This window comes from Benincasa hispida, chromosome 8 (genome assembly GCF_009727055.1).
Source record: "Benincasa hispida cultivar B227 chromosome 8, ASM972705v1, whole genome shotgun sequence".
Classification (NCBI taxonomy): Eukaryota; Viridiplantae; Streptophyta; class Magnoliopsida; order Cucurbitales; family Cucurbitaceae; genus Benincasa; species Benincasa hispida.
The window spans coordinates 12,825,873-12,850,558 of NC_052356.1; the positions used below are offsets into that span (position 1 = coordinate 12,825,873).

The 24,686-nt window shown below is 35.2% G+C and overlaps 1 protein-coding gene across 1 annotated transcript; it reads right to left on the reverse strand.

The window, feature by feature from the left end:
- Nucleotides 1–2,101: 2,101 nt before the first annotated feature.
- Nucleotides 2,102–2,413, reverse strand: LOC120083926. Its single transcript, XM_039039832.1, has one exon. The coding sequence runs from the start codon at nt 2,411–2,413 to the stop codon at nt 2,102–2,104; it is 312 nt and encodes a 103-aa protein (XP_038895760.1).
- Between the last annotated feature and the right edge of the window lie 22,273 nt (nt 2,414–24,686).

Genomic DNA, 24,686 nt, shown 5'->3' on the forward strand with positions numbered 1-24,686 from the left:
CCAAATAGAGAGTAGGTTAGGTTACAATCCTTCCACTATGTCGAGACTTCCTTAACTCTTAAGTAGGATGTGCTTGATCGGATGAAGCAATATCAATAGTCCTTATTGAAGTTTTTCCTTATTCAACAACTTTTGTTGAAATTTCAGTAGTTTCTTTGGTAAGTTCATTTAATATGATTTTACTTCTTGGTCTATTTCTCTAATGTGATCTTCCTCTAATAATGTCACATTTATCGATACAAGCACTTTATTCTCTTTTGAATCATAAGAGTGACAACCTCCCGTTTCTTTGGAGTAGCCTACAAAGAGGCATAACTTTGAACATGGTTCCAATTTCTCCGGGTTTGCTATAAGCACATGTGCTGAACACCCCCAAATCCTGAGATGCCATAAACTATTTTTACTACCTCTTCATAAATAAAAAGGCATTTCATAAACACTCTTTGACAGAACTTGGTTCAAAATGTATGCATCGGTCTCCATTGCATAACCTAAAATGAGATAGGCAGAGAAGCATAACTCATCATGGATCGAACCATGTCCAACAAAATGAATTTTCTCCTTTCTGATATACCATTTTGTTGAGGTGTACCAGGTGCTGAGAGTTGAGATGTGATTCCATGTTCTATTATATAGTTTTGGAATCCTATATCCATGTACTCTCTACCTCGGTTTGATTGAAGTGTTTTTGTCTTTTTACTCAATAAATTCTCAATTTCAGCCTTATAATCCTTGAACTTTTCAAGTGTATCAGACTTATGTTGCAACAAGTAAACATACCCATATCTAGAATAAATGTCAGTAAAATTGATGAAGTATTCAAACCCTCCTCTTGTCTTAACACTCATCGGACCACAAAGGTCTGAATGTATAAGCTTTAAGGGTTCTTTGGACCTATAACTTTTTCTAGAAAAAGGTCGTTTTGTCATTTTTCCTTCTAGACAAGATTCACATATTGGTAAAGAATTTTCTTCTAACTCGTTAAGCAATCCATTCTTCACCAACCTCTCAATCCTGTTGAGATTGATATGACCTAGTCTTAGATGCCAAAGATGAGTATTTTCTTTTAGAGAAACCTTCCTTCTTTTGTTTTATATGGTTGCAATGTTGAACATTTCAACATTATGGAGCATTTTAGTTACTAACGACCTTAATACAAATAAGTTACTTTTATTTGTTGCAGAACATATATCAACACCATTTTTCAAGACAAACGCTTTATCATAAATAAAGGATATATTATAGAAATGTTTTAACAAATAGGAAATTGAAATTAAGTTCCTCTGAAAATTAGGAACATAGTAAACATTGTCTAACAATATAAACTTTGAATAGAAAAATAACTTTAAGCTTCCAACTACAACTACCAAGACGACCTCCCCTGTTCCAACCCATAGAGTCATCTCTTTAGCCACCAGCTGCTTCCAGGAAATTGTTTCGTGTAAAGAAGTACAAAAATGGTTAGTGGCTCATGAATCAAGTATCCAAGCATTATTATCACTTTCCACTAAACACATCTCTAGAATCAGTAAATCGTATTTATCTTTTTTTCTCTTTTTTTTTTTCAGTCAAATATTTTTGGGCAGTTACGTTTCCAGTGCCCATCCTGGTTGCAATGAAAATAGGTTCCCTTTGCAGCCTTAACCTTTTTACCCTTGTGGATAGTAGTAGGTGGGATAGCTTTATTCTTCCCCTTACCACATTTCTTCTTCTTCCATTTCTTAGAGCCAGTGGAAGAAGACACAGACTTAGTCCCAGAGGTAGAACTCATGTGGAAATTTTTCGAGGTGACAACATTTTCCTCCCCTTGTTGTCCTTTGACTTTCATTAAGGACTCGTACGTATCCAGCTTGTTGAGAAGGGTGGTAAGATTATATTCAATCTTGTTCATGACAACATTGCTGCAGAACAGAAGATAACTCTTTTGAAAAGTTTCTAGAATAAAGCATACCTGGTTGGACTCGTCTATGACAGCCCTATTCATCTCAGCGATATTGAAATGGATCATCATGTTAAGGACATGTTCCCTAACAGACAATCCCTCGTTCATTCGAGCGTTGAAGATGAACTTCAGAGTATCATGCTTGAGATGCGTAGCCGGTTAGCCGAACATCTCATGCAGTGACTCCATGATCTCACGTGCAGTGATCATAGACTCATGCTTTTTGGCCAAGACTTCAATCAAGCTTGCCAAAATATAGACCATGGACTTATTATTGGCCTTAGTCCATTTTTTATAGGCTTCACGAACATTTCGTGAAGCAGTGGGTCCTGGAACTGGAGGATATTTCTTCGTTAGGACGAATTTGAGGTCGTCGATGACCAAAACGGTGTTAATCGTATTTTCCCATGTTGCATAGTTTTTCCTAGTTAATTTATCAGCGCCAAGCAAAGAAATAACTGAGCTAGTCATGATTTAAAGATGTTGATTAAAAAAAAGATCTATATTAGATATGCAAAAAATTGTTTTAATCCAATCAGTTAAGCAAAAGAAGTAATGAACCCCAACATCATTTTATTTTGCAATGATACTTTAGTGATTTAGAATAAATGCCACATCGGGGAAAATTGTTATTTCTTCACTGAGTTAAGACATTCTCAATCAAACATTACACCAAAATAACTCTTATTCCTATAATATATAATTACCATTAATTTGGTCTAGAAATCATTAACTACCTTAATGTTTTCTTATAAGTATAACCCTTCATTTTCAATCCTATAATTCTGCCCCAACCAGTCTGCCTCAGGGTAGAACGTAATTGATACTATTGATTATAGTGATCTTATCCATTTTTGGGGTTTGTTATGTTCTTCTCTCATGCAAACATCTTCCTAAGGGGGATGCTTCTAGGGCTCCATAAGACCGAGCATGGAAAAAATATTTCAAACCAATAAAGGAGATCGCAAGATGTGTTATCACATGTCCTTCTCCCACTTACTATAAACACTTTCTCCATTCAAATCGAGCCTTGCTATTTAATTAAGGTAAAAGCCTTGTAAGGCCATGATCATTTTCTTTACTATTGGTTAAATCGCACCCTGCTTTTTAGTTGAAGTCGAAGCTGGTCGAATTAGATCCGTTTATTTTACATTTTATCAAATTGAACCTTAAAAGGTCGAAGCCGTGTAAGGCCATGTTCATTTTCTTTACCATTGGTTAAATCAAACCTTGCTTTTTAGTTGATTTCGATACCTCACCAAGTTAGGTCCGTTTGTTTTTACTTGTGGTTAAATCGAACCTTGCTATTCAGTTGAGGTGAAGCCTAACCAAGACAGGTCTATTTACTTTTCTTGTTGATTAAATTGAACACAATTCAAGATTGGAGTTCGATGTCTGGTCAAGTCAGGTCTTTTTACTTTTCTTGTTGGTTAAATCGAACACAATTTAAGATTGGGGTTTGATGTCTAGTCAAATCAAGTTCTTTACTTTTCATGTTGGTTAAATAAAAAACAATTCAAGATTAGAGTTCGATGCCTGAACAAGTCAGATCATTTTTGTTAGAGTTGACATTCAACATGTAGAAGAGAAACAAATCTTTAGTACTCCATTTATGCTAATTTCTAAGGAATAAACATGCAAATAAATGTAAAAGAAAAGTTAATACAATCTTTGTAGCTCCAAATTGACCACCAATTTCGCTCCAATCTCCTTAGGAATCGGTTGTGAACCACCACGAGAGTCTTTCCGACTATTCTCTGACCTAAGAATGGGATGGTGGGATCCGATGAGTGACTAAAATATGGTTGAATTTAGTATATAAATTGAGAGAATCAATCGTGTACTACGAACAAGCAAGTGAGAGAAAAGGGAGACTATTGTATAGTCGGGTGCTTGGTCGTTTAGGTCAGGGTACACGATCGTGTAGTAATTGCTAAGCGATTGTCTATCAAAAGGTAAGAAATCGTTTAGTTACGCTTGCCGCGCTAAGTGACCGTCTAGCAAAGGTAAGAGATCGTTTAAGAAATCGCAGGCAATCATTTAGGAAACGCGAGTGTGCAATCGTTTAGTAGGCGAGCACTATCGTATAGGCTCTCAACACTAATCGATACAAGAATTTCACACCGTGAGCGATTTTTTGTGTCTTTTACAAAATGAAAACTATTTTCATTTTATTCTTTAGTTATTATAACTGAATTCAACTTCCCACTTTCGCACGAATTCGGAGAAAACTTCGGTCAATTATCTCATAACCGCCTAATTAATTAAAATAATGAATATAATCACATTATATTCTTAACCTATAGTTTGATATCCTATATCAACTATAGTGTTTCTCCTCTACTTGATATAAATCATATTTATATCCAATTTCCTCCAGAATAATGTATCTCATACATTTAGTCAATAATATCATATATAATTAACCAGTCCAATTATATCATATATAATCGAACTCCCCCTTGTCAATTTGAACATTTCAAACTGACCCAAAAACTGATTCTCAACTTGTATCCAACCTACCAAGCGACCTTATGTACCTATGGCTTGAAGCTCTAACAGTACGTGAATAGCTGATTAAACTCTTTAGCCACGAGATCCACCATCTGTTCTATCAGGCATTCCACTAAAGACTGACAGCTAAACTCTTCTTACCACAGATATATTTTTGTGTCCATCGGATATAACCAATCATGAGTACGATAACCCTTCACAGATGCTCGTAAGTACAGTTGGACCAATTTACCATTTTGCCCCTGTAGTTACATCTCACTCCTTAAGTACCACTGATCCCTCTAATGAACAATACAACATAGTCTAACTATGTGTGAACACCTCTCGGGCCATGAGAAAATGTGTGGTGCCACATCGTTCAAGCCCTAGAATCAGCCCTTAAGAGAGCTATCTATCTACTTACCCCTACTTCAGAGAAGAAGTGAATTATATCTTGTGTAGCTGAGTTCCCAACTCTTAAATCAGACGAATCCTCAAAGTGGTAGGTTTGAGTCGGGGGACTGGTCACTCGCACCCATGCAAATCAAAGGACCGCTCTTAATGGCAGGAGTTCCCAACTCACTCAGGATTGAGGTCATGTTACCTATGGTCATCCTAATGAAGTGAAGTATCTGTCATGAACAGTGTTATATAAAGAAATGTTAACATTTCGTGGTCAGGTCTTATACAAACTCTTTGTATAGGATACCCCCGCTCGCATATCCCCAACACGAATGATCAGAATCAGACCATCTGTGACAAGTCACAACACTTGTAACTATTCCACAAAGCGGGCCGCATCCGTAGCGTTACCAGGATAAGGTTTCCCTCCTATATCCATATACTACAGACCATTTTGGTTATCACTTAAGACATGATCCACTTGTATGTTACCGCATGCATGCTTAAGTTACATAAAGACAACCAGAGATTTTAGGTTTATTGGTTTATGGTAAAGAAAATACAATATTCAGATGAGCAAAATCAAGAACTAAAGTAAATATCATATATTATACATCACAAGCGTTCATACAAACTGTTTACAAACCACAGGACACGAGACTTTAGGGCATCAACCCCAATAAGTTCACCTTCTCTCTTTGGGTAAACCCTTTTGCCACTAGTCGAGCTTTGTAGGTATGTACCTTACCAGCTTGGTCTCATTTTCTTTTGTAGATCCATTTACAACCAATAGGTTTTACCCTATCTGATTGATCTACAACTTCCAAGACTAAATTGTAGTACATTGATTCCATTTTGAGATCCATGGCTTTTATCCATTGGTCTTAATCTACATTTTTCATTGCCTGTTTAAAGGTCAGTGGATTCTTTAAGCCATCATCAGGTATGACGACCTGAGTTTCTATCAAACCCATGTAATGATCATACTGTTGAACAACCCTCCACTACGTCGAAGCACTCTCAACTTTTGAGAAGGATGTGATTGGCCAGATGTATCAGTTTCATTAACTCTTGTTGATGGACTGGCTAGATCAATAACTCTTGTTGGTTTCTCTATAGTTTCCTTGGACATTTCATTCAATACTAATTTACTGCGAGGTTGGCAATTTCTTATGTGGTCCCCTTCCAAGAATGTAGCATTTGTAGATACAAATACTTTATCATCTTAAGGATCATAAAATAGACCACCTTTTGTTTCTTTATGGTATCCTACAAATAGACATACTTTGAACGACGTTCCAGTTTCTTCAGGTTCTGCACCAACATGTGTGTTGGGCATCCCAAACCCTGAAGTGACGTAAAATACCTTTACGCCCTTTCCATAAATCATACAGTATTTCAGAAACACTTTTTGAGGGAACCATGTTCAAAATATATATTACAGCCTGTACTACGTATCCCCAAAATGATTAAGGCGGTTGAGCATAACTCATTATTAAATAAACCATGTCTAACAGGATTCTATTTCTCCTCACCGCTACACCATTCTGTTGAGGTGTACAGGGTACTGTAAGTTGAGACTGAATTCCGTGTTCTACCAAATAGACCTAAAATTTCAAGTCCATATACTCACTGCCTCGATCTGATCGAAGTGTTTTAATCTTTTTACCTAATAGGTTATGAACCTCTTTCTTATACTCCTTGAACTTTTCAAGAGTTTCTGACTTATGATACATTAGGTAAACATAGCAATATCTAGAATAGTCATCAATAAAATTGATAACATATTCAGATCCTCCTCGAGCCTTAACATTCATCGAACCACAAAGGTCTGAATGTACGAGCTCTAAGGGTTCTTTGGCTCTAAGACCTTTTCTCGTAGTAGATCTTTTGGTCATTTTACCCTCAGGACAAGATTCACATGGAGGTAACGAGTTGTCTTCTAACTAATTTAAAAGTCCACTCTTAACCAATCTCCCAATCCTATTAAGATTTATGTAGCCAAGTCTTAAGTGCCAAAGATTGGCATTAGGAGAAATTTTTCGCCTCTTATTTTGAGTTTCACCATTTTAAACATCTCTATATTCAAAATAGTTTTTGCCTTAGCTGGTTTTAACACATATAAGTTGTTTTCTAGTTTTAAAGAACTTATTTTAATACCTTTTGAGATAATGAACACTTCATTAATTTCAAAAAGAGATTTTATACCTTTGTTATAGCAAACATGAGATAGATATTAAATTTCTCCTCATAACAGAAACATAAAATACATTTTCAAGAAAAATGAATCTATCTCCAACAAACAACTTCATATCTTTCACTACTTTAGCTGAGAAAACTTCCCTGGTTTATACCTTAAAGGTTATCTTGCCTTCTGTAAGCTGCCTCCAAGAACTGGTTTCCTGAGCAAAAGCGTAAATATGATTAATGGCCTCTGAATCTAATATCTAGGTTAATTTATCATTTTCTACTAAACATGTTTCAACAACGAGTAAATCACATTTTCTTGTGCTTTCTCATCTATGACAATATTGTTTATTATCTTCAACACATCTAGAACATGTTCCCTAATAGAGGTTCCATCCTTTATGCCGAGGTTATAAACATTATCAAGAGTATAGTGCTTGACAGATTGTCCAAACAATGTCTACAACGAATCTATGATCTTCTTAGCTAGTATATCTAATATGCTTATTAAGATATAGATTCGGGTTTTATCATTCGTCATAATCCATCTGTCATAAGCATTCCAAACAATTTGGTTTGCAGATGAGCTAAGAGTAAGAAGACATTCCTCTGTTAAAACAAACTTTAAATCATCATCTACTAGCATTACATTTATATTTGATTTTCATGTTGAATAATTTTTACCATTAAACTTATTGGAAACGAGTATTTGTTTAGAAGAATTCCACATGCTGGAAATATAAACAAATTTTATTAGTAAATTTCTTTTAAACCCAATCAAAATTTTAGCAAAAGTAATAATATACCCAAATTTCATTATTTATTTGCAACGATACTTTAGCGAGTTAGAATGGATGCTATCGAGAGATAGTTAAATACTCCTTCACTGAAGTAAGGCATTCTTGACTAAATAATAATACCAGAATAACTCTTTATTCCTATAGTCATTTAGTTACCATTTTCGATCAAGAACTTATTAAGACTAAGTAACTCTTGTAAGTGTAACCTTCTATTTTCAGATTTCATAGAACGGTATCAACAAGCTCCCGAATTGAAAGGCAATGCCGAAGACGCAACTAAGAAACCCTATTCATTTTTTGTTCCAATCCCCATGAAACAACCCTCCAAATGGGTGATCACTTCAAAACGACATCTAAGCAGAACATGAGAATCTCATGGTGCAATCTAATAGAGGAGACCACAGGATATGTTGACACATTTTCTTCAACCACTTACTATGAACTACTTCCACTATTCACCTTGCTATTGACCCATGTGAACACTTTCTAAATGGAACAGTCGCAGTAAAAGCGATACGAAGCCGAGTATGGATCTCATGGTGTGAACTTTTAGGGACGTGAGAGCTAAAAACAATATATCTTATATATTATTAATCTTCCACTAAAGTGTTCTATTTTTTTGGGTAAGTGTTTACTTAGGTATATTCTGGCTAATAAATACAACCTAAGTCTAGGTGTTTATCTAAGTATAATGCTTATATTTTGATTTAACCTATGATGTCTAAGTGATAAACTAATTTATTACCCCACATCGCTCACGCATGCTCATAAAATCAGGTTAACAACGCTCAAGAACCAGCTAAAATCCCAGGTAGCAGGTGTTCCATAAACCGTCAATTTAAGTCCCTTCAGCCTTAGACAGGATTTAGCCTGGGTGAGTTTGTAACTAAAGTTTTACAAGATAACGACCTATTTTAACTATTTAAAACAAATTGTTATTTGTTAACACTAAGTGAATATGTATTTTATCTTTGTTATAGATTTTAAAGTCCATCTCCTTTTATAACACTTATAAAAAAGAAAATAAACCTATGACATGCATCTAACATGCTTTATATAATAATTATATAATCATTAATTCCATGCAATAATATAACAACTTGTATTATAACTCATAGAACCCTAAACATGCATACTATACATTATAACACTTAACATACTTTCAATATATGCTACATGCTTATCCTATGGTGGGATTTTAAATCTACATAACATACAAATAAACCACAGTAAAATGGACCGGTTTTAGCATCCTAAACAAGTTTAACACTAAATTATTACAATAATCACTTGAAGCTTGACTTGAACCGCTTTGAACTCTTCGAACCAACCCAAACTAGGTAGAAGCTGAAGGGAGGATCGAATCCCACAGCGGAAGCATCTCGTATGAGAATGCCTTGCATCCCACGATTTTATTTTTACAATAAACAAAATCGTTATACTAAACTGGATGAATAAACACGTAAATTAGTATGCTATTTAGGAAAGGATTAGAACGGTTCTTACCTTTGTAGATTTCTCAAGTGCCACGAACAATCCTCTCCAAGGTTCCAACGAACGGATCTCCAAACGGTCTTGATCACAAACAACTCCTTGAGTGATCTTGAGCACTACCACGAGAGTTACCTCGTTATTCTCTGAGATTCCAATAGAGGGATAGGTGGTATCCAACTATTGGGAGAGGAGAATAAGGTTTTGGAAAGTAGAGAGGTTCAGAGAAAATTCTACACCATAATACTAGGGAGTTGTGTATTGTCAAAGTTTCTCTATAATGAGAATTGTGTATTCAGTACATTCCCAAAGGGTCATGGGAAAGTCTTTGTATAGAGAAGGACCAAGCTCTTTCCCAATATATTTTCCTTTTCTATAATTAATTAAATAACATTAAACCCAATTTAATGTATATATTTAATTATCATATACATCCCATGTATATGTGCAAAAACTCTCTATTAATTAATTCTTTATGAATCGAATTCACTTGAATTAATTTGAATCTTATTCAAATATTACCCTCCAATTTAATTATAGATCATATCCATAATTAATTATATATTAATCACATTTTAGAATCTCTAAGTTGTCAAGAAGAATCTGTTTTTCAACTAACTTGAAATTCACCAAATGGCCAAGAAGCTTTAATCTCTATCAAAGCATCATATCTATAGAACAATTACATGCAATTCATACAAAATTAAGTTAACCAAATTTTGACACTTCAAAATGCACTCAATTTAGTGGAATAAGTTGCATTTTGTGAAATCATCATTTTGCCAAATGAATTACTCAGTAATCCACTAAAAGTTAGTTTTTTCTATTAAAAATTATTCTTGGATCTTTCCACTGAGTGAAGTTAATATTTTGACTTTTGACTATTTTGAAGTCAACATTTGACTTTAGTCAAATTTTAATTAAATATAATTTTAATTAAAAAATAATTCAAAAATAATTTTGGAATTTCCCACTTAGTGAAGTCAACTTTTGACCTTTGACCTTCAAAACTTGGTAAAGTCAACATTTGACTTTGACCAACTTTGATTAATTCCATTTAATTCAAATAATTACATTACATTAAATTAATAATTAATTTAATTTAACATTCAATTACTAAATCCAACACTAATCCCGATGAATCTTTATTCATAGTTTTGATATTTAAATCTTATTTAAATATCTCAAACTCTCTTTTTATCATTCAATTCATAATTGAATGATACACTGTTAAATATATCGCATATATTTAACGCTTATTCCCTAATTCGAATATGAATACTTTGAACTCACTCATCACATTGTTCTAAGGTTTAGTCCGATATGAGCTAGCAGGGGGACCTAATGGACTCACAGATCATGAGCTCTAATGATTCGAGATTAACTGATTGAATTTTTTAACCTAATTAACCAACATTTGTTAACCATCGAGACACTCCACTAAAGCCCAGTAACGACACTCTCCTCACTATAAATATATTTTTATCCACTTGATTTAACGATGATCAGTAAGTCGATCCTTCACAAGTTATTCGTATTTATAGCTGGTCAAAATTGTCGTTTTACCCCTGTAATACATATTTCTCCTTAAGTCTCCACTGATCCAATAATGAACAATTGGTTTATGATCCTTCCAATAAATTAAGTCCTTTTCAGTCATAGAGAGGGCGGAGCCCTTTGTTCAAGACTAGGAGTCAGTACTTAAGGGAATAACCTATATGCTAACCTTGAAATCGAGTAAGAGTAAATTTCCTCTTGCAGGACTATGTCCCCAGCTATCTACTTGGTCTTACTCCTAAAATGGAAGGCTTATTGAGCGGTGATGTTGAGCCACTCTCACTCATGCAGATTAAAAGATAATCCCGAATAAATAGGAGTTCATAGTTAACTCCAGATTAAGATCGAGTTACCTTAGGTCATTGAAATGAAATAGTCAATTTTAACAATGAACGATGTTATAAAGGAAAGTGACTATTTCATGATTCCGTCTTATGTAAACATGGATCGAGTTTACCGTTGCCCGTAAACCCTTACTACACAAATAATATTTTTAAATCATCGAACGAACTACTTATACTAACTGGTAGTACAAGTGGCAAGTCTGGGTCAAACCTTAGGAAAGCACTGAAGATTAGTTCATCGAAGCGCATTTTTAGTTAAAGAGATAAATTAGGGGGTTTGGTGTGGATTGATAATTGAAAGTGCATAAAATAAAGTGCAAGAAAAGTAAAGATAGAAATGCAATTAATTGAGATGTCTTAGCTTAGAGGAATTGATTCACCATATGTAATTTAGATCATTAAACCGAATTATGACTTAAACTTCTTGTTTATGCTTAGCCCAATTGATTGGAATCCCAACCAATGGTCCTAATTACCTAATTAATCAACATGCACAGAAAATGAATATGCTCCATACAAATTGATAAATCGCATTAAGTTATAGGGGTTACATTAAGATGACTGTTTAACTTCCAACATCTAATTAAACATTCATTGTGGTTTTTCTCTAATGAATCGCAAGCCTAACTAACCTATTGCTTCCATTGGGATTAACCTATAATTAAATGTTATATATTATAAGTTATCTCCAAGCATTATAATTACATAACAAAATCATTGGGTGTCAATCAACAATTAAAATCATGCAATTCATAAACTCTAAACTCGGATTGAAACCCATAGACAAGTCTGTATACATTATAAATCAAAATCTCACAAAATAACATTGAGTTCCTCCAAATCCTTAGGCTAAGAAATAAAAATCTTACCTTCCCATGGAGGATGAGAAGCTACAATCCGGCATTACTTGATTAACTACTAATGAAATATCCAAAGAACAATTGGAAGAGAGAAGAGAGGGAAAAATCAGCTGGAGGCCGAGGGTGGGCATCTCTACCCTAAAACGAAGACAAATATTTATACTGTAGTGTTGCAACGTTGCAAAGTAGCATTGCAACGCTGTGTTGCCTCGCATGCACATCAGTCATCATGTTCGTAGCATCGCAACGCTGCCCTGTTTTGCACAAAATAGGCCACTCAGCGTTGCAACGCTCCGTCCAGGGGCATTTTTGTCCTTTTACATCGTTTTGAAGCCTAGTTGCTCAAATTCGCTCCAAATTGCTCCAAATTAACCCCGAATAGCTCATAATGACTAATTCTACTTCTAAGATGCTCAATGTCTATAAAATCATCAAATAAATACATTAAACATCGTAACAACGTAAAATTAAGAAGAGGAAAACAGTACATTTTTGGTTCTATCAAAACATCTTTTGCATACAAAGTGGCAAGTATTCATATATAAAGTGAGCCGCATCCATAGTGTCCCCATGATAAGGTACCCAACCCTGTCTGTATACTTATAGACCGTTTTGGCTATATACTCGAACTTGATCCACTTTTATGTCTCTACATAAGTTCATGTATTCATGTTATAGCCAGGGGTTAATTAGTTTATTGGATTTAGGCTTTTAACAAGTGCAATTTGCACATTCAATAACGACTTTATTGAATAAACCTCAATAACATATTTATTGAAAATATAATATGTTTAATGTTTATAAACTGCGAGTTTTAGGACATTGGAGTTTGATGTCGTGTGAAGTCAGGTCTTTTTACTTCTCATGTTTGTCAAATCGAACACAATTCAAGTTTGGAATTTGATTCCTAGTCAAGTTAGGTCCTTTTACTTTTCATGTTTGTTAAATCGAACACAATTCAAGATTAGCATTTAATGTCTGGTTAAGTTAGGTCCTTTTACTTTTCATGTAGGTTAAATTGAACAAAATTTAAGATTGGAGTTTGATGTTAGGTCAAGTTAGGTCCTTTTATTTTTCTTGTTGGTTTAATCGAACACAATTCAAAATTGGGGTTTGAAGTTTGTTTAAGTCAAGTTCATTTATTTGTTTTGTTGGTTAAATCAAACACAATTCAAGATTGTTGTTTAATGCCTGGTCAAGTTAGGCTCGTTTACTTTTCTTATTTGTCAAATCAAACCTCGCTATTTCATTAAGGTTGAAGCCTAATCAAGTCAGGTCCATTTTATTTTTCTATTTGTTAAATTGAACCCAATTCAAGATCGAGATTCAAAACCTTAAAACAAAAAGATTTTACTGGTTAAATTATGTCGCTTCTTCAAAATAAATCTTTGCCTCCCCAATACCCTGTCCTTTTATTTTGTTTACCCTTACAATACTTCAGGGATACACAAAGGGGACAAATGGTAGATATCGTATTTGGTCCGGCTCGATTTTAAAATTATTTTTTATTTTTTCTAGTAAAAATTTAAAAAATCTAAAAAGATAAAGAAAATGATTTTGTCTTTAAATTTTCTTTAAAAGTAAGATTAAAAATTAAAAGTAGATATTAAAGAATATATTAAAAATCTAAAAATAGAAATAAAAGTTCTCCCTTTCGTTAGTCTTATTCGAGGTTATTCATCCCCGCTTTTCTCTCCAATAATCTCTAACTCTTTAATAATCAGCTAACTTCAGCTTATTCAATACTTATAAAAGACAATAATACTCAATAAAATCCAAGGAGGAAGTAGGTGTTAAGAAATTTATATCAAATGAACTTTACATTATGTTTTTTTAACTACTTTGTAAAGTCCTATATAAAGGATCCTAGCTAAAATCTTTTATATAGAGAAAAAGAAAAGAAGTAAGAAATAAGATTTGCTCTAGCTCCTCCGTGGACGTAGGCCTCTGTTGCCAAACCACGTAAAATCCTATTGTTGTTCTTTTTCTTCCTCTCTTTACTCTTCAAGCACAAATCAGATTTCATCTTCTCTATCAAGATTTCTCCAGAAAATTGCACAGAGTTTACCTCTCTTTTTATTTCTCTCTCGAGCTCTCTCTAACCTGAAAGAACAAAAATGAAAGTGATAGTCATTGAAATAAATCTGATAGAGGTGAGTGTGTTAGTCTGATCACAGCCATCAACATGTAAGTCTGGATTAAATCATCATGTGGATTGTGCTTTTAGCCATCAGAATTCTGAAACCGATGGTTTCAGCTCATAATGTGTTTTTCCATGTCTTGTTTTTGGGCCTCAGTAAATTGTTGTCAAGCCTAATAGTGGGAGATGATAACGGGCAGAAATGTACGTTATTATAGTGCTAAGTTCTTAAACAATATTGGATTGCGTTGATGAAATATGTTACTTTGCGTCCATTAAGCATCAATTTCGTAATATTGCGGTCGCACGCGTTCAGCGCATTAGAAGATTATCAAATGGCTAGATGTGGGCATTATTTATCCCATAGCAGATAGCACGTGGGTCAGCCCCGTGCAATGTGTGCCGAAAAAGGGTGGAATGATGGTAGTCCCAAATGAGAACAATGAATTAATACCGCAAAGGACCATTACTGGATGGCACATATGCATGGACTACCGTAAGTTGAATGTGGCCACAAAGAAAGATCATTTCCTTCTGCCACTCATTGATCAAATGCTGGACTGACTAGCAGGGAATGATTTTTACTACTTCCTAGATGGGTATGCCGGATACAATCAAATCATGATAGCTCCTGAAGATCAAGACAAGACCACATTCACCTGTCCATATGGGACATTTGCTTTTCGCCGCATGCCATTTGGCCTCTGCAAGGCGTCAAGCACGTTCCAAAGGTGCATGATGGCGATTTTTTTAGATTATCTCGAGGACTCTGTGGAAATATTTATGGATGACTTCTCCGTTTATTGGAACACTTATGAAGTCTGCCTAGCCAACTTGGAGAAGATTATGAAAAGATGTGAAGAAACGAATCTGGTGCTCAATTGGGAAAAATATCATTTCATGGTTAAAAAGGGCATAGTGTTGGGACATAAGGTCTCCCGGGATGGATTGGAGGTGGACAAAGCAAAGATTGAAGTAATTGAAAAACTTCCACCTCCAACTAGTATGAAGGCTGTGCGAAGCTTCTTGGGGCATGCTGGATTCTATAGACGATTTGTCAAGGACTTTTCTAAGATAGCATGACCACTGAGTGTATTGTTAGAGGCGGACAGAAAATTTGAGTTTGATAACAATTTCCTCAACGCATTCAGAGTTTTAAAAAATGCACCGATTACCACACTTGTGTTGATTGCGCCAGACTGGATACTGCCATTTGAAATCATGTGCGAGAAGCGGGTATGCGATGGGAGCAGCTTTAGAGCAAAAGAGAAAAACAATTTTGCATCCCATCACATATGCGAGTAAAACTTTAAACCCTGCTTAAACAAATTATACCACTACAGAGAAAGAACTCCTGGCTGTGATTTTTGCGTTGGAGAAATTCCGGGCATATCTGTTGGGAACCAAGATACTCATCCACACTGATCACTCGGCAATCAAATACTTAATGACAAAGAAGGATGCAAAGCCGAGGTTGATCAGATGGGTTCTCCTCCTTAAAAAATTTGATATTGAAATAATTGATTGGAAGGGAACAGAGAATCAACTTGCGAATAATTTGTCTAGAATGAAAAATCCTGAAGTTGACCGCAATGAGACTGAGGTGAGCGCCGTGTTCCCGGACGAGCAGCTATTCTACATAGAAAAATTACCTTGGTATGCGGACATCATTAATTATTTGGTTTGCGAGCAATTCCCTGAAGACTACACCTATCACCAACAGAAGAAGCTCAAGCACGAATGCAAACATTATTATTGGGATGAGCTAAATCTGTAAAAAAGAGGTGCAGACCAGATTATTTGATTATGCGTACCAAATGCTGCTCAACAACGCATATTATCACAATCCCATGACTCACCATATGGTGGGCACTTCGGAGGGCAGCGCACTGCAACCAAATTTTTGCAAAGTGGATTCTTTTGGCTTACATTATTCAAGGATGTTGCTAACTACATAATGAAATGTGATCGGTGCTAACGCACAGGCAATATTTCATGGAAGAACGCAATGCCAATGAACACTATCTTGGAGCTGGAATTATTCGGCGTATGGGGGATTGATTTCATGAGACCATTCCCTCATTCAAATGGTAAACACTATATTTTATTAACCGTTGATTATGTATCCAAGTAGGTAGAGGCAATAGCATGCGCCGCAAGTGATGTGGCGATAGTCTCCCAATTCCTGGAGAAATATATTTTCACTCGTTTTGGCACTCCTCGTGCCATCATAAGTGATGAAAGATTCCACTTTATCAATCATAATATCAAGGAACTGCTGCGCAAGTATAATATCCTCCACAAAGTGGCCACTGCATACCATCCGCAAACGAATGGTCAGGCTGAAGTGTTCAATCAAGAAATTAAGTCGATACTTGAGAAGGTAGTAAAACATCCACGAAAAGACTGGGCGACAAAGCTTGATGATGTGTTGTGGGCATACCGGACTACATTTAAAACACCCATAAGTATGTCCCCATATGCGCTGGTATTTGGTAAGGCGTGTCACTTACCTTTGGAGCTGGAATATAAGACACTGTGGGCGGTAAAGAAGCTGAATTTTGATTTGAAGAAGGTAGGGGAAGCGCAAAAAATGCAACTGGTTGAGCTAGAAGAATGGAGGAACAACGCATATGAAAATGAGAAGATTTATAAAGAGCGCACCAAGCGCTGTATTATCAACGCATATGCGGTAAGAACCTCCAAGTCGGGAAAAAGGTCTTGCTCTTCAATTCACATCTGCGACTCTTCCTGGGAAAGCTAAAGTCATGTTGGTCCGAACCGTTCATAATTAGACAAGTATTTTCGCATGGCGCGGCTGAGTTATCAAATGACGATGGAACCAACATATTCAAAGTCAATGGGCAGAGAGTAAAGTCATATCATGGAGAAGGCTGGCATTGTCGAGTCGACTCCATGGAACTAAAGAACTTTGAATAAAGACGGAAGTAGTGGTCCTTGCGTTATCAAATGATCGCAATCTATCAGGGACGCAAGTTTTGGGAAACATCAATTCTTCAACTCTTTTCCACTATTCGAAATTTTCACTTTATCCTTTCAATCTTTACCTATCCTGATTTTATTTTTGAAAAAAAAATGCGATAACGAGTTTTATTTTGTTTAAAATAATTTGACCCTCTCTTTGTTTTTCTTGCAACGATCGAGGTGCTGGATTGTGGGGATGTTACGCGACAAAGTACTTATCTTACTCCATCACCGCAACCCAAAGAAGAGAGATCGCCGCAAAGATGGATGCGTCAGTACAATGTGGGCGACAGTGAAAATTTTGGGGGTGTATTCTTCCTTATCTTTATTTCAAATTTTGCACTATCATATTGCATTTTAGTGTCCTCGGCAACGGCGCCAAAAACTTGATGCTTGTATTTATGAAGTGGAAATATGGATGCTATGCGTTGATGGAATTGCGTTGTGCACTCAAGTTTCCCCAGCGAAATTCAAGTGTAAATTCCTCTGAGTTTCTTGGTAAGTCCAGGGTCGAACACAGGGAGTTGTGAAAACAGATTGCGTTGATAATTTTTATAAAGACTTTGTGGTAACTGGATAAATAAATAAAGTGTTGGGTTTGTTGTTTGCGTTGATGAAAAGTAAATAAATGCGGCGGAGTTTGAAAAGAGTTGGTAAACGGGAGATGCAATGAATATGCGGTGAATGGGTTGAGAAGGATTTTGACTAACACTCCCTAGAATGTGTTCATGCTATGCGATCATGCAACATGCATATAACAGTAAACCACCTCTCGGTGCGAATACCACGGCTTCTAAGGTTAGAATGTATGCAATATATGTGACAAGTCTACAGGGTCTACACATAAACCTCTATTCACATAAACCTCTATTTCTATTTATGCGATGACAACATGACATCCACACAAATATGTGACCACATAATATCATTCTCATCTCTAGGATGCATGCGATGCAGGTTGAAAAATAGAGCTTATCTTTAAGTCCCTCTCTCTTGTTTATGCAGTTTTAATCTTGCTCTCTCGAGTCTAGATTCTAACCTAGCTCTCTCGAGACATTAGGTTCTTTCTTTAGACTCTCTCTCGAGTAACACTAAAGGATATCTTGCACAACATAAAACAAGACAATCGCAAGCAAAGAACTTCCTAGGTCATGTTAGCTTAGTTCTTCTCAACCCATTCGACTAGTTTAGCTACTCATGCATATTAAGAGAGTGAACAGATATAGAAACAGAACTTCCATTGTATAAGTATGAAGATGAAGTACAGAATAACAATGCAAGTATAGAATAAAGAGTCTGGTAGCAATCTCTTGCTGCCAGCCGTTTACACTGTTTCAACTCGTGCTCAAAATATAATCTCGCTCTCGCGAGAGTCGGCCCGCTCTCTGCCCTTACGTCCCAAGGATCTCTCTCGAGTTGCCTTGAGCGATCTCTAACGCTACCATTCTTCTCTTGCTCTGCCTTAAAATGGGAAGGAAACTATGAACAGAAGCGTGAACTAAACGATGAACTAAACAACTGGTTAACCTCTTCTCTGAAGAATGCCCTTGGTATTTATAGAGCATCCATGGTGAAAGGTGGCTTCTCTCTCCTGGTTGTTAGATGGGATAACTTTAATTCCTGACTGATGTGCCGGATAATTGTCACCGATAAAGCTGAATGTACTTTGTGACCGTTATCGGCTATCAACTTAATTTGGATTCGACTGTCATCAGCTTTCTGTCCCATCGCTCTTAATTATCCTTTCACCCGAATGCACCCACCATGTTGCGCTGACCAAGTTGCGGCGATCCTTCTTGGGTGAATGTTTGTGATCACGATCAATGCAAAGCCTTGCGGTAAAGTTGCGCTTGACCAATGAGTTCCTATGATTGCAATCTTTGTATTGCGTCGTGTGCCTAGAGCAAAGAGAACTATATCTATAACCGACAGTCAAAATGCATATTCTGCACAAAAATACAAAAATCAATTGTTCTAATGCGCTGAACGTATGCGACCGCAATATTACGAAATTGATGCTTAATGGACGCAAAGTAACATATTTCATCAACGCAATCCAACATTGTTTAAGAACTTGGCACTATGATAACGTGCATTTCTGCCCATTATCAGGAGACAGATAGATGATTATTGAAAAATAAGTAAAGAGGGAATGGAGATAAATCAAGAGAAAAATCATTATACACATTGATGGAGAAAACGGTAGAGAGACAAAGAAAAAAGAAATTTAACGGTAGAGAGACAAAGAAAAAAGAAATTTGGACTGTGCAGATCAGCAGCTGAAAACCCAAATCCGACAACAAGCAGCTTCTGGTGCTTATTCGCACGAGATTTCAAAAGAAATTTATTTCGTGGAGCTTGAACTTTGTATTTGTATTAATTTTGTGGAATGTGTGTACAACTTTCAAAATAGACTATAGTCTTTAAGTTGTTTAATCTTTTTGAATCATCAGCCTTTGGGCTTGTTGATCTTCTTGGATGATCGGCCTTTGGGCTTGATGATCTTCTTGGACGAACGACCTTTGGACTTTTTAATCTTCTTGGACAATCGACCTTTGGGCTTGTTGATCTTCTTAGACGATCGGCCTTTGGGCTTGTTGATTTTCTTGGATGATTGGCCTTTGGACTTGATGATCTTCTTGGAGGATTGACTTTTGGACTTGTTGATCTTGTTAGATGATCGACCTTTGGGCTTGATGATCCTGTTGGATGATCGGCGTTGGGCTTGATGATCTTCTTGGAGGATTAGTGTTCGAATGAGGCTTCTAGAGAAACTTGTTTCGTACAGTTGAGTTTGAGTTGATATTGATGTTGATGTTGATTTGATGCGATGTGGTTCGATTTTTAGTACTTGATCCTCTGATTCTCTCTCGGTTGAATGCATACGCTTGATGTATAGAAGCAGAGATTGGGGATGTTCTTGAGCTTGGAGTCTTGGAAGAATATTTGTATCTTCAAAGTACTTCAGTCTTCAAGTGTCGTCAACTTTAGAAGTTTGGGCGTCTTCTGATTGTTGGAAAAATTCTCTCTAGGTCCTCTGGAGTGTAGAATTGCTGACCCCCCACAAATGAGGAGAGCTCATCTATTTATAAAGTTCTCTGGTGAGCCTTGTGGGCTTGTGCTTGGTTGGTCCATGGGCCTGGCCTTGGGCTTAGTTGGTTCATAGGTCTGGCCCTTGAGCCTTATTAGTTGGACTTGGGTTTGATTGGTTCATAGGTCTGGCCTTTGGGCCTAATTAGACATTTGGGTCAAATTCATCCCATTTTTGGACTTAGTTGGACATTAACCCAAATAATAATATCAAATTGATAAAATTAATCTTATTTGATTCAACGGTCATGATGAAACTGAAGGAACTCGTTTTTGAAGAGATCCTTGAGCGGAAACAGATCGTCCAAATTCCATTAATTATTGAAAACTAAATTTACAGTAAACGTACAAGATATGCATTCAAAATAAATTACAGCATGCTTGATACAAGAAAAAGGGTTCAAGATATATTACCCTTGAAAAACCTTTCTCTTCACGTATCCTTCGAACAATCACGAGCCTCGAACTTAGCAACTTCTTGAAGACCTTCTTCAAGAACTTCTCAAATCAAACGGAGACACAACTACAATGAACCTTTGGTATTCTCAGGGTGAGAACCTAGGAGTGGTGTGCTCTGACTATTTTGGTTAGGAGGATTTGTTTGAGTGTGGAGGAAGAAGATTAAGAGAACGCACAGAACGTATCTGCGATAGTCTCAATCGTTTAGCAATCTCACATTAATTGTGTATGTTGGAAGGAAGAAAAAGAAAAACTAATTTTTCTTTTATGCCTTTTTGTCACAAAAAACAATAACCACCCACTAAGATGGTTGGAGAGAAAAGAGGAAGTTATTATTCAAAATAATAAAATAATATAAATAAATATGATAACTAACTTATCATATTATATTTATATTAAACTATATGTTATATCAAATATAACATATAACTTATAGTTTTAATATCGTATTATATACAATATAACATATAACCTATAGTTTTAATATCGTATTATAGTTTTAATATAACATATAACTCTACGGTTCGTGCTCGTGCTTCTTCCTGGCGAGTTGATCTTCTTGGTCTTATATAATGTGTTTACGGATGTTTTCTTGTTGTACTTTACGTTGTTCTTTGTTTTGCCGTTGTCCCTTATTTGTGGGATTTTGGTTTCTTTTCTCTGGCATTCTCTTTAGTGGTCTGCGAATTTGTTTTTTGTGTTGGTTTTGCTCTGATCTTATCTTATAGGCTTTGTTTTTTGGTTTTGTTACCCTGTCCTTGCTTGTGCTTTGATGCTTTGATGCCTTGATCCCGGGCTGTGAGATCCCCTTGTTGTTGTATAATAATATCATCTATTCTAAAAAAAAAAAAACTATAGTTTCTTTTCTCTATTTTATGACATTTAATATAAATCATATTAATTATATTAAATTTAACAACTATGAATCATATTCATAGATGATATATTTGAATCTCATTCAAAATATTTATTTCCTCCAATAAACTATAATGTATCAAATACATTATGACAATTATATCATATATAATTGAAATAATTTAATTATATTATATATAATTAAATCCCTCTTATTGATTTAAACCATTCAAATTAAACCAAAAACTAATTTTCAACTAAATCCACGGTATATAAATATATATATATATATTTTTTTGCAAAGGTATTATAATTAAAGTGTGGGATGGGGGAATCGAACCTCAGACCACAATAGCATGAATACTATGCTAGTTGAGCTACGCTCTTGTTGACAAAATTGAAAAATAAATTTATTGAATAATGTACATTAATAATTAATTAAACTCTTTAGTTACATTATTCACCATCTGTTAACTATTGAGCACTCCACTAAAGACTGACAGCTGCACTTTTCGCACTACAGATATATTTATGTGTTTATTGGATATAATGAATCAACAGTACGATGACCTTTCACAAATTGCTCGTAAGTACAGCCAGACCAAATTACCGTTTTGCCCCTATGGTTACATCTAACTCCTTAAGTACCACTGATTTCTCTAATGAATAATAGATCATAGTCCAACCATGACTAAACCTCTCTTGGGCCAGGAGAGGGTGTGACGCCACTTTGTTCAAGACCTAGAATCAGCCTTAAGGGAGCAATTTAATTACTTACCCCTACCTCGGAGAAGTGAATTCCATCTTGTATAGTTGTGTTCCCAACTCCTCAATCAGATGAATCCCCAAAATGGTAGGCATGTTGAGTTGGCGATCTGGCCACTCTCACCCATACAAATCAAAGGACCGCCCTCATAGGTAGGAACTCAAGATTCAGGTGGTCCCAGTGAAATGTAAGTCTCTATTATGAAAGACATTATATAATAAGACTAAACATTTCGTGGTCCGATCTTATACAAACTTCTTTGTATAGAATATCCTCGCTTGCATGTCTATACATGAATGATTAGGATCAAATTATTTGTAACACTTTACAATAATTGTAACACCTACAAAGCAGGTCATACTCGTAGTGTCACCAAGATAAGCTACCCAACATTATTCATCTATTACAGACCATTTAGGTTATCATGATCCACCTTTTAGGTTATCATGATCCACCTGTATATCTCCACATACATGTTTAAGTTACAACGATAACCTTGGATGTTAGTTTATTTGTTTGTGGCTAATACAACTAAAATATCACATATTTTATAGACCTGAATAAAATATCATATATTATTAATCATTTGTTCATACAATATTTAAAAACTATAGAACCTTACGAGATTTAGGACATCAACCCCAACAATAACCCCATGGCGTCATCGAAATTTGTTTTCAACCTCAATTTGGGACACATGTCAACTTCCAATTGGTCTCAAATTTGATGATTTGTAATTTTGTTATAAATAATTAAAAATTTATGATTGGTCCAAAATTTGTCCTTCAACATCGTCCATCTTCGACGCCCACATCTTCTATAGCTCCAGCAAGCTAAACCCACTTCCCGTGAGTCCTTGAACGAAAATCTGCAGATCCGTTGAGCATCTCCCACAGTCCAGCAACTACTCAAGCGAACTCCCACGCACGATCTCCGGCGTCGTCGACTCTGTAAAGGCTCTAATACTTGGGCAACAATCTTCCAAATGGTGGCTAAATCAGGTGAAAGAGAAAAGTGGGAGGTGAAAGAAGAAGGAGAAGACGAGAGAAGAAAAAGTAAAATTGATGGGTCCCACCATTTACCCAATTTATTTTTTTATTTACTTATTCTTCACAATTTCTTTCTATTATTTTAAAACCCAGTTTGAATATTACTTTCAAATTCACATTAATTAATTAGCTTTAATTGGACTTTTCAAATGAATCTAAGATTGGTTTTAATTAAAAAAATTTAATTGAACTTAATTACATTTTTAGGTGAAGTCTCAATTTAATTCTAGCAAATACAATTCAATGTGATTCCTAATTTAGAATCTCTAATTAAAATTCTCTCTCTTTAATTTGAGTTCTTTTAATTGGGAATGTTTCTAAGTTTATTTTAGTTTGATTTTAATTTGAAGTTTTAAAAAGGGAATTCAATATTAATATGATGTCAAATCTTTCGATTTGATTTAAATGATTTTAAATCATTTTAATTTTCAAATTTCTAAAAATGATCTCATTTTTAAGTTTAGTTTGAAATTTTCATAAATTAATTTTAACTTGGATTTAATTCGATGTTTCCAAAGGAATATCAATTTCATTTGAACTTGAATTTTTTAAATAAAATTTTAATTTGGTTTTCACCTTGATTGATAAAATAATTTTCCATCTTCCTTTGATGGAGTTGAGATTTTTCTAATATCGTGTCAATCCTATGATGGAGTTGAGATTATTAAGCATCCCAAATTCTTTGAAGTAAATATCAACATAATAATAAATTAATGAACGTTTGTTTGCTCACAAAATGCGACTCTACTTTATTTTTAAAGTCGGAGTGAGATTTAGTGAGACATTGTTCAAATTAAATTTTGATATTTAGGTATTAGATTAATGTTCATTTTCAAAATTGTATTTCTAAAGTGAACCAGAGTTTGACAATGATTTTTAAATAAAATCGATTCTAAACCATAGTTCTGTCTAGGTTAAGATATTTAAGTTGACCGTAAGCGAACACCTCTACTTGGGGACTTTTCAAATAACCATAGTTTATTTAATTTCATTAACAATGTTTTTAAATAAACATTTTGTAATGAAATTAATATGTTTTCGCCTCAAATAAGAACCATTTTTTATAAAAATAAATTGGATAGTAAAATAAAATATTTTCAAACGGGTATTGTAGGGTGCGAATACCTATCCTACACTCAATGACCCCCGAACGAAAATTTGGTTAAGTAGACTGCATTCTTTTCTTTTAAAATAGGTGACCAATCACACTGATAATGATTGGTGGCCGACTCCAAATTTTTTACCTTGAGAGACCTTTAGGAAAAA

Bases quoted from the DNA above. Each gene is read 5' to 3' on its own strand.
- LOC120083926 (XM_039039832.1), bottom strand. From the start codon at position 2,413: ATGACTAGCTCAGTTATTTCTTTGCTTGGCGCTGATAAATTAACTAGG.